This window comes from Oryctolagus cuniculus, chromosome 3, assembly GCF_051225735.1.
Source record: "Oryctolagus cuniculus isolate XC-2025 breed Fujian yellow rabbit chromosome 3, ASM5122573v1, whole genome shotgun sequence".
NCBI classification, from domain to species: Eukaryota; Metazoa; Chordata; class Mammalia; order Lagomorpha; family Leporidae; genus Oryctolagus; species Oryctolagus cuniculus.
Genome location: NC_142869.1, coordinates 98462501 through 98473350, shown reverse-complemented (window position 1 = coordinate 98473350; position 10850 = coordinate 98462501). Strand labels below are relative to the sequence as shown.

The 10850-nt window shown below is 34.3% G+C and overlaps 1 protein-coding gene across 29 annotated transcripts in view; it reads right to left on the bottom strand.

Moving 5' to 3' along the window:
* Positions 1–542: 542 nt before the first annotated feature.
* QTMAN (queuosine-tRNA mannosyltransferase) overlaps positions 543–10850 on the bottom strand; it is a 430462-nt gene continuing 420154 nt past the window's right edge. For all 29 annotated transcript variants that reach the window (XM_089329217.1, XM_089329216.1, XM_051848726.3 and 26 more), the window contains 3 exons: positions 7242–7312; positions 6446–6537; positions 543–1660 (listed from right to left, as the gene is read on the bottom strand). In XM_089329217.1, the coding sequence (XP_089185343.1) occupies positions 1564–1660; positions 6446–6537; positions 7242–7312 (260 nt within the window). In that variant the 3' untranslated portion in view covers positions 543–1563. The remainder of the gene's footprint in view (positions 1661–6445; positions 6538–7241; positions 7313–10850) is intronic.

Genomic DNA, 10850 nt, shown 5'->3' with positions numbered 1-10850 from the left:
ACTGCCTCTTGTGATCTGCAAGACTGCCCCTATCCCTAGGGCTGTGCATGGCTCTCTAACCTTGACCTTGTGCCTGCTTTCGATTTTGCTACCTGTGAAATGGGCCCTACTGGATATCTGAGACATTGTTCACTCAACGTGGGGATGTCTGCTAGATCACTCAATCCTTGTAGAAGCCAGAGAGCCAGGCTTGGGCCTTGGCTAGCCACCTTTCCCTACTGCTCCTCACTCTGCAGTGTATAGAAGTTATTCATTTCAAAAGCTAAGAAAGTTACAATTTACCTGTCAGTAAACAGAAGACGGTTTATCAACAGACTTTACCTTAATGACTACAAATGTTTACCTCCTGCTTTCCAGAATGCAAAGAAAATCTTGGAAATGTCATAATATCTTACAAACATTTGCAAAACAGATCCTTGTTCATCCGGAAAGGAAACAATTGTATTCGTTGTCTCTGACACAAAGAAAACCCTCAGCGAGAAACATACAGATAGATGTACACACTTCTACCTAACTGAATATGCTAATTAAACACTGCAGTGGACAGTTTATTAAAAATTTATTTTGCCATATACCCATTCAAAACATCTTTAAATCAACAAAAATAGCAGCTTGACTATTGGAATTTAAGTGATTTATCTGGAAAAGATCATATTTCAAGCTGGATACAAACACTTTTGAGAATTTTTTTTTAATCAAAATTACTAGTTTTGTGAGAAGTATTTTGAATTCTCTACTTTTAATGCCTCAAAAAAAATTAAAACAATTACCTCAGTGTTCATTTTATGGGCGGGATGGCCCCTCTTACTGTATTTGCCATGTTTGTCCGAATTACAGCTGTTTATCTTGCAACTTTCTTTGAGATTAATTAAATGCAAATGTAACTCTGTGAATCATGGGAATACCTGCCAGACCCCTTATTAATACCTTCGCTTAAAAACCCCTGTGCCGGAGAGTCATTAATTTGCTAAAAGAAAAGTGCTAAAGCAGCCCTTTGCCCACAAACCATTCCGAGATGGCTGCCCAATTAGTCCGGCAGCATTCTGATCCTCCTTCCAGGCCCGGTGGCCCTCTGAGGACACAAGAGGGCTCCGATGATAACCTGGCAACCTAGGTAGAAACCCAGCCAAGTGTGAGTGTTTGAAGCTGCAGTTTGGCTGCCATCGTGTCGGCGAAAAGAAAGAATTCAGGCACCATGTCATCCAGTACAAAGGATAAAAACGGATTCAACCGGAAATTCAATGTGGCACCACATATGGGATACATGAGTGCGGTTATACAACAGGCCACATATTTTTTTTTGAACAGTCTCCTACATGTGATGCCGAGGACATGTGTAACCATCATAGCGTCTCTAGGAATCTGTATTTAATTTGGGTTGGGGTGGTGGCAGGGATTGGAGATCTGAAGCTGCCACAGGTTTGTGGCAGATGGCTCCGTGTCAGCTATGACAAGCAGCCAGGCTCAGCTTCCTCTGCAGATTTTCTTTTCTCTCTGATCAGGTAAATATGGGCACACTCTGGAAAGTTCTTCAGATTCTGCCTTAGGCTGCAAGTTTGTGACTTAGCCCCATCTGTCACAAATCTTCCCTAGGTTCTGTTGTAAGCAGAGACCTGAATTTACCATGCAGGGCTGCCCAGGAAAATGGAGCCATTTCACCCTGCAACAAGGGGGAGGGAGAGATGAGAAAGAAACATTAAGCACTGAAAGACCAAAGAATGTTGAAAATTCATATTGCAAATCTGCATCACTTGCGTCAATTATATTACAAAAAGCCACCAAGTAAATGGTTCTCGAGTTTCAGCACTTCGGGAAATCCCAGTTTCTGATTGGTTTAAAGTGTCACTCTATTTCTAACCATGGGAGAAAGCTACTGGTTTGTTCTTTTTTTTTTTTTTTGCAAATGGGTACATTCTGCCCCACACAGACTTCCTGGTTTATGTTACAGCTGACAGCTATTAGAAGTTTATCATCCAACTTTTAACTTTTATAAACACAAGATATGCAACACTCTTCATACATGTTTTGCTAATGTGAATTTTACTATTAAGTGGGGAAGACACAAGATAAATGCCATTACTACTATGTGGAATTCATAAAGCACTTCATGTTTACAAATGGGTTCATATTCATTATTACATTATAGCAGGACCTCAGGATGGAAATGCTATGAAGATTAAAGAAAAAAATTCTTCCAGGTTTAAGGATGAATCACAGAGAGCCTAAGAAAATCACCTACAGCCAGGCTGCAAATGAGTAGCGGAGAAAGATGAGAAGCCAAATCCTCCAACAGATCTTAATCAGCCAAAGCATATCTATTGTGCTAAAGGAATTTTTGCTTTTATTTTATTTAGACAAATTAAGGGAAAAGCAAACCAAATTATGGGAGGAAGTGAGGAAGGAAGGGAGAAAAGAAGAGAAGCAGAAGAGAGGGAAGAGTGGAAACAGAGAGAGAGAGAGAGAGATTGATTAACATTGAGAATTTGATTGTAATTGTGCTGGTGCAGTTGAGAGATTTTAGACTTTTTAAAATGGTTATAAGGATTTAAGTTTTCATTTTTAAGGAAAAAGTAAGGACTTGGGAGGGGAGTTAACACCAATGAGCAACACCTTCTTCGCATCTAAGGAGAGTATAAGATGAATTTAAAAGGGGGCTATAATTTGACCAGACTCTTGAAGGAAACTTCAAGTGGGTTGGCTGTGGTTCCAGCAGATATAGCCTAACATAATTAAAACAACCACAAATGGCTTTTCTGGGCATTGAGTTGGAATTGTAAGCTTAATCATTGTTTGGAATTAGTTTTAGACAGAAATCTAAAAATTCTTTTCTCCTCCAAATAACAGCAGGTTATGAAGTGCCTTGAATGTTGAGGAATTTGCAAAGTACAAAATAAGAGTCAGCAGCTATCATCTGAAAAAACCTTAAGAAGCTCCAAGTCACATTGAAAGCCAAGAGAAAGAATACCATCTCGTCTTTCACATAGACTGTGGCTCCATGTGTAAATGAAAGTAAATGAGAAAAAGGATGGGAAGGATCTTTTCTGTTAGTCCAGGCAGTGTCAACCTTATACAACTGCCCCGTTTATATTCTTGTCCTGTTTTCAACACTATTAACAAGGGACTACCCATACATTTTTTTTTCCTAAAGGATTTTCAAATGTAATGAAGAAAGGCCCTCTAAAAGCATGGAGTACTAATATCAAATAGTTGTTGGAAACTTTTGGTAAGTAAATTCACACAGTAAAAGTGAGATCAAAATTTTCATTTCATGAACTAGATTTGCTTGAGCTGGAAAGGGAAAATTATTGCTGGTGTAAGATGTCAATACTTGGCTGATTATTTTATGGTTACTTCTAGAAACCTGTATTCCAATTATGTTCAGGAGTCACCAAAGAGCTCACTATTGTGGATGCAGTCACACAGATTTTTTCTGTGTCCCAACTATGTGGTCAAGCCATCTGCTTACTTACAAGAAGATGTGTCCTGACAGTGCAAGAAATCACAGCCAATTACTCAACTGTGGCTGTGAACTCTTAAAGAAGTCATTTTAGATTTTTTAAAAAATTAACAAAATCATCTTCTATTTTTAAAATTACTAACACACATTTAATTTTTGCATGCAGTGGATTTCCCTGAAGATGCTACGAAAAATCTGTGAAAGAGACAAAGAGAGAGCGTGTATGTTCACGCATGTGAGGAACATAAACCTTTCAGACCTAAAACCGTTTCAGGTGAGAAGCCACAGACATGGTGTGCTGTAGCAGAAGCCACTTTAAGAGAAAAAGTAAATTCTGTTTTCTGCTTTTGAGTTCCTAACATGCTGTTTCAAATCCTGCTTCAAGTTATAGCCCCCAAACTCTCACTCATATTGAAAGTATAATGTCTCATGTGAGAAGTAAGCCAAGTGTTAGTAGCCTTATTCTAGTCATTAAATTTCTAAGTGTGAATCCATATGAAAAATTCTATCCTAAAGTGAACTCTATATGATAAGAAATTGAAATGATCTTAAAATGTAAACTTCTAACAAAAAAAGAGTAAGGTGTAAAAATGTAAAAGGAACAAATTAAGGAATTCAGTGACATTCTATCCTTGTAGATCTTAGAAGCATATGTTTTATAAAAGCAAACCAGTACTGTCCAATAGAATAAGTCTAAAAATAAACCCCAACATTCTCTTCACAGTAAATATGAAAGATTCTCTTCCATTGCATGAGAAAAGTAGATTAAAAAATGCTGCCTTGGAGGAACTAATTCTCTGGTATTCACTGAAAACAAATTTTACCTGGAAATGTTTGTTTTTAAAATATAAGGTGAAAAAATATCACCACTTATTATATTTCAATTATAAAGGTTTAGAAGGCATTCTTTATTTGTTTTGACTATAAAACCTATTACAACAAACTAAATCTGTGGTCCTGCCCACAATTGTAACTCAATGCCTTATACTCTGTCAGGTTTTCCTAATAATTTGAGTCATATATATTTTTCATTACTTCCAATTTTTGGAAATTTATTAATTTTTGAGTTTAATTTTTAATTGTAATATCACTGAGATGTGCAAATGAGGATGTATGTGAAAGCATATTACAGTTTATAAGAAAAAACTCAATGATAGAAAATACTTAAAATGAATTATACATGTAAACTTTTATAAATGCTTATACATGAATTATTAATTTATATAACTTTGAGATGGAACCTGTTATGATACTCAAATAAAAATATTTATAAATATTAACATGCAATGGTTCAATGAAATAACATTTAAGACAGAGGGTGTCTTTTAAGATGTACAAGGAACAATTTGGTATATTAACAGCATACCACTAAGCTGACATTCTTTCAGAATTTTTCCAGGAATTGTTTGTAAAATAGATAATTATAACTATGTTATGGCAGTAGCTCCATTAAATATTTCAACTAGAGATCTGCTTTCTTTTCTTACTGGAGACAACTTGTTGCAGTAACTTTTGAAATGGTTAAAAATTTGCAGATGCAGAATACCAGGGGTATAACATTAAGAGCTGCAAATATATTTCACCAAAAATTCACCTGAATGGGAAAAGACGATAATGTGACTATGAAATTATGGAAAGTAGCTTAGTGTCACATGCAGAAAATGGATCCACTTGTACTAATATTCTATTTCCTCAATTTTCATAATCTGCATATTTTGACAGATTATCACGTGGGGGGCAATTTAATATTTTATACAATCAACACTGCTACTGAACTTTTAAGATTAGGAAACCTGAAGGTCAATCTTGGGGGACAGTTTCTCTGTGACGCTTCCCATGTACACAACACAGTGGTATTGACTCAAGGAGTAATACTGCAGCCTGGAACTGTTCAGTCAGCATTTTAAACTATTATGAGCTACCTTCTGAACCATTGCCAAGTTAATAGACAATGAAAGATAATGAGCTTGAAATTGGGTGTTAAATTGCATTTTTGGTTCTCTCCCTTTTTCTTGAAGTTTAACTGTTTCCTGCAGAAACAAAGTCATGTTTTGATGTATCACTACGTAAATATGTATTTTAGGACTTGAAAAGGGAAAGAAGAGAAAAAAGGCAGAGAACTGTATTTCATGTAGAAGGTTGTACATTAACATGGGAAAATTAAAATATGCTGGATTATAAAAGTGCTAGATTGTAAACTATACTGAATTTATGTAAAATGAAGATGCTACATTCAAAGAATATAAAAAGGTATATTACTCATGGCCTAGAGCCACCTTCGAAACTCATAAAGCAGATTTATCCTAGTTCAATTACTTGGACTTTTAGTAGGGCTTTTTTGTGCTGTTATTTCAACAATGTAAAATTCTTGATTCAAATGAAGGAATAAGATAATGAATGAAGCAGTGAATGATGATGCTATTTATACTACTTGCCTTTGCCTTTGCCATTCGGATGAAACCGGCAGTCTTAATTCTAAACAAACCGAAGATTTTTCCGTTATCTGATTAAACTGGACAAGAGACATATTCGGCTTTTGAAAGTCATCTTTAAAGTAGTTCAGAAATGCACACTGAACTTCACTAACATCATTCACCTGAATTTTTGAGGGCTGAAGATTTCATTATGATGGGAAGAAAGGCTTATGCTCATTAGTATAATTGTAGAATCTTTCCTTTACTTCCTTTTAAACATTAATCCAGGTTCATTTTATAAGCCTCATGGGGCTACATGTAAAGGACAGTAATCTTAGAAAACAATAAATTTAAAAAAGCATGTACCATGCATTAAGTGCACGTATTTCATAAGACCTAGGTTAATATAACTGGCATCCAGTTTAATTAATCCTTGTTAGTGTAACAACTAATATCCCTCCCTAGCATGTTTCCTTTAAACATTAGTATGTTAATTAAATGTTTTTTTCCTAAAGATTTTTCTTTGTACTTCAATATAGCATTTATACCATGTAAATCTCTTCTGAGTAACTACCTTATAGAGATGTTTTCTGACAATATCTGGTCTCCTGCAGAAATTCTGGAGCCTTTTGGAAAGCTGTTCAGGTGTAGAATACAGATATTCAGCTGCAGGAAAAACAGATACATTTTTAATGAAACAAAAACCTCAAAGCACACACTCGATATTAGTCACTTTACTAATTAAAAATGCATATTGCTCTGTGCCGCCTCATGTTTTACATTATTTAAGCATGATTTTATAAGGTTACCTCAGCTCACAAGGATGTTTAATGCTAAATAAGACTGTGTAGTTGTGCTGTTTAGACATCTCCTTTGGGTGATTAAAATACATTATTCTAATGTAACACAATGCATATGTGATATATTTAGTGATGAGAATTTTTTTTCAAAGACCTAGTATTATAGCCGTATGTACCCTGTACAACAGTTGCATATTATTAACTAGTCAATTGTTTAAATAATTTGGTGTGACTTTCAGTCCTTGGTTTTTCTCTGTGTATATCATTAAAAAAAATCTGTAAGCAATTGCAGCAACACTGACCTGCTTATAAAAATCCATCATTATGGGATGTGTATGCTAACAATGAAGAATGCTATTTGAAAACTTGCTTTTTTGTTATCTTAAAAGAACAGATGGTAAATATAAGCTTACTCTAATGTATTAAAACACATAAAATTTTCCTTAACACTAACATGTTGACTTGCCAAATAAACAATTGCTCCTGCCTAAGTTTATTTTCAAACTTTCTAATTTAGCAGGAATCATGTATTTAATCTCAACAAAGACAAAAGCACATTAATGCAACTACCTGGAAATATTTCGGGATAAACCAAATCTTTGGGACAAACTGGGTAACAGCCACAATACACAGCTTCCAACCTAAAGAAAATTTAGGAAGAGGATGAAAATGTTAAAAAAATTATCATCATAGCCAGAAAGTGGTTTTGTTTGCCTAATAGTACGAGCCCAGAGTTAAGTGGGACAAAATAACATGGTCGGCAGTACAATTCTAAAAGCCAGAGTTGCTCTTTTGAAAGATTTTATTGATCATATATGAATTTCATAGAACAGAACCAAGAGCATATGCTTTGTTCACTGAATTAATCAAAGCGCAGCTCTGCATTCTTTTGGTTGTTTTTAAAATACTGTTTAACACATTTTATAATCAGCAGATAAACACATGTAACAACATGGTAAAGCATGGACAGCTTTTCTTAATAATGCTGCAAAGCCTCAGAATGCTCATTTTTCAAAAATGTTTAAATAACATAGCAAATACTTAACTTCAGCATGAAGCCGTAGAAATGATCGAGACATTTTTAAAAGCAGCAGAAAAAAATTTACAATCTGTTGTGATGGGGCATTTTCATTTTAAGCTTATTCTTCAGAACAATTTGTTATTATGCAGAATGTAAAACTTTTCTCTCTTTGGCTGAAAACCTCTCATGAAGATGACATTAATGAATATTTTGCTTTCTTGATGAAAAATTCAGCTCACTTTCCCCTTTATCAGAAGAGAACACTTTTATTATTAAGCAAACATGAAAAGTTTCACTTTGTGAGAAAATTTCCCCATGGACTGCTTGGGGAACTTTTCCCTCCTGTCACAGTAGTAAGGGTTAAGTAAAGGAAGGCACTACACCCCACCATGGTTGTGTCAGGCCCACATAAAGGCTATTGATCTGACATGTAATAAACTTTGAGATACCACTGTCATTTCTGTTGTCTAGAAATTATGCAGTGAAATTCAAAACACTCTTTAAAATATGTTTATTTTATGAGAAACTTTGAATTGCATCCAAAATGTTGACCAAAGGCGGAATTTATTTTGAACTGCAGATTTTTTTTTTCAACCCAAGAATAATTTGAAGTCATGTCAATGTTTACCTTGTTTATTTACAGTGACAAAGTACATGAAATTTAAGTTGTTTTAAGTGGGTGATGTTTTCCGTATTTTATTATGCTAACTGAAATTAGTTTAAATGAAAAGTATTTATGTGAATTCTGGAAAAATACTGAATTCAAAGATAGAAGATATAAGATAACGGAGTGGAAAGGCATAGGTTCTAGTTGCCAATGATTAATTTCAGAATCCAAACTAATGTCTATTTTTTTTCCATATGCATAGTGTACACATAGGAATTCCTATAGTTAGCACGGTGATAAACTACACTGTTGCTCTATTATAAAACACTAAAGAAAGTTTTGAGCATTTAAACCACTGAAATCTTTATAAACCAAAAGAAAACATGCACTTTTTCTGAAGATATTCATGTTTTAAAATGCTGTGCCAACCAAAGAGCAAATACATATGAACATTGTCTTAGAACTACATAAAATCGAAAGAATGAAGTCAAAATCATTTCAGAAAGTGCACACATGTTATCTGCTTTTTCACAATGGATTTGTATTAGCGTACTCTGTTCCCCAAAAGAAAATTGCAGGCCAAGCTACATTTTGAGTCATTGTATGAGTATGCACCATGCAATTTCCAAAAAACCTCTGCTAATAAAATACTGTGCCGTAAGAAAGGAACAGCATTATTTGGTTTAAGAGGCAATTCACAAATTTTGGATTTTGACCTTCATTTGTAAATTATCTCATTCATGGTTATATTTCTAATTCATCAAGAAAAAAATCCCTACCATCTCTGTTGGTAATGTTTTTAACTTGTTAAAATATGAAACTTTATTGTATGTATTATTTGGATCAGGAATATTTATATATATACATATATATATATATAAATCTGTGTACATATATATGTATATATTATCAGGACACAATATTTTAAAACAAATTTATAAATTCCACTCGTAAGTTTCTCATATATTTTGTTACTTTGAAGAAAATTATCATCTCATGACAATAATACAATTACTCATCATTTCAATTCTTATGCACTACCAGTTAAATAATAAATAGGGTTCCAATTGATCTATTGTTAAAATGACTAGTAAATGACCTTTTTATTCCAATTAACAAATCATCTGCTAAATCTATGAATCTTAATATTCAGATCTATTCACTTCAATTCATACAATTTATCTGCAAATAGTTGTTGGGCTTTTGATTCTAAATATAATTAGCTGATAATTTTGCTTGGCTGAATTACTTTTCTGGAGGGCCTGCAAAGGCTCTCAGTCGCATTATCTAGCAATAATGAATCTGATAGGTGAAATTTTTTACTGTAATGAGGATGAGACACAGTTGTGACACCTGAGTCTACTAATAACAGAAGATTGCTAATTATCGACAGCACTTTTTTGTGTGATGCAAGGAGAAAAAAAATCCCTCATTATTAAAAAATAAAAAGTTACAATTATAAGTGACACCGGAGGAGAGTAAATAAAATGGAGTGATTAAAACATTGCTGCTTTAAGGGTGTTTTTAATTAAGTGGAAATGCTAATGTTGTCATACTTAGCAGATGGGATTAAAATTAGTTATTGTAAGTAACTCATATTTTATGTTATGGTTTCCACAGCATGTCTACAAGATCTAAGAAAGTGATACATTCCATAAGACATTTTAAAAATGAAATTCTCATACTCTTTACAACTCATAATAATGAATATCATGAATAAACTATTGAAAAAAATCCTGCCAAGGATTTTACCATAGTGACTTAACTAGCAAGGAATGTAACCATAATGTACTGGACGGCTACAGTCTCACTGATGGTATGTCTTTTGCTTTGCTGATTGTTGCATTCCCTATTTCATTCACACTCAACAAAAACAAAAGTTTGGTACTTGGGCATGTAGCCAACATCCAATGTGGTGTCAAGAAGGTAGGGCCTGGATACAGAGAAAGATCATGACCACCCACTAAGGTGATGTTCTAAACTAAAACAGAGGATGCATCATGTAACTGCAGATAAAAACCTAATTGCACACTTTCTCCTACTTTATTTGTGTAAAATTTTCCATCTGCTACATCTAAAGATGTCTAAACTGTTAGTATCAAACCTGCATTCAGCTGCCAGCTGTGCACATTAAGGATTGCAAAACACTAAGTAAATGAGCCAGCGTGAAGCCGAGTGGTAGTGGTCCATCTGCCCAGGGCTGTGGGGAGGGACCCCGGTACCTGGTCCTTTTCAGAGCTTGTCTTTGCTTCAGTGGGTAAGAAAGAAAATTAGCTACATTTCTAAGTGTCTCCATTTACAATACCCAATTTATTTGCATTTTCCTGGATAACTTCTGTGTATCTCAGGAGTATTCTGCTAGAGCAAGTTAATGGAATTCATCTCTTTTTGAAAGTTCTTTGGATAAATTCTAATAAAGCCTATTTAGAAATCATCTTTTAATAGTTTGGTTGACAAGTTCCTAAACAATTTTGGGGGATATTTTGAAGGAGATTTTTAAGTAATCCTTTTTGAAATTTATTTCTGAAGGCCACAGTGCAAGTCAAATAAC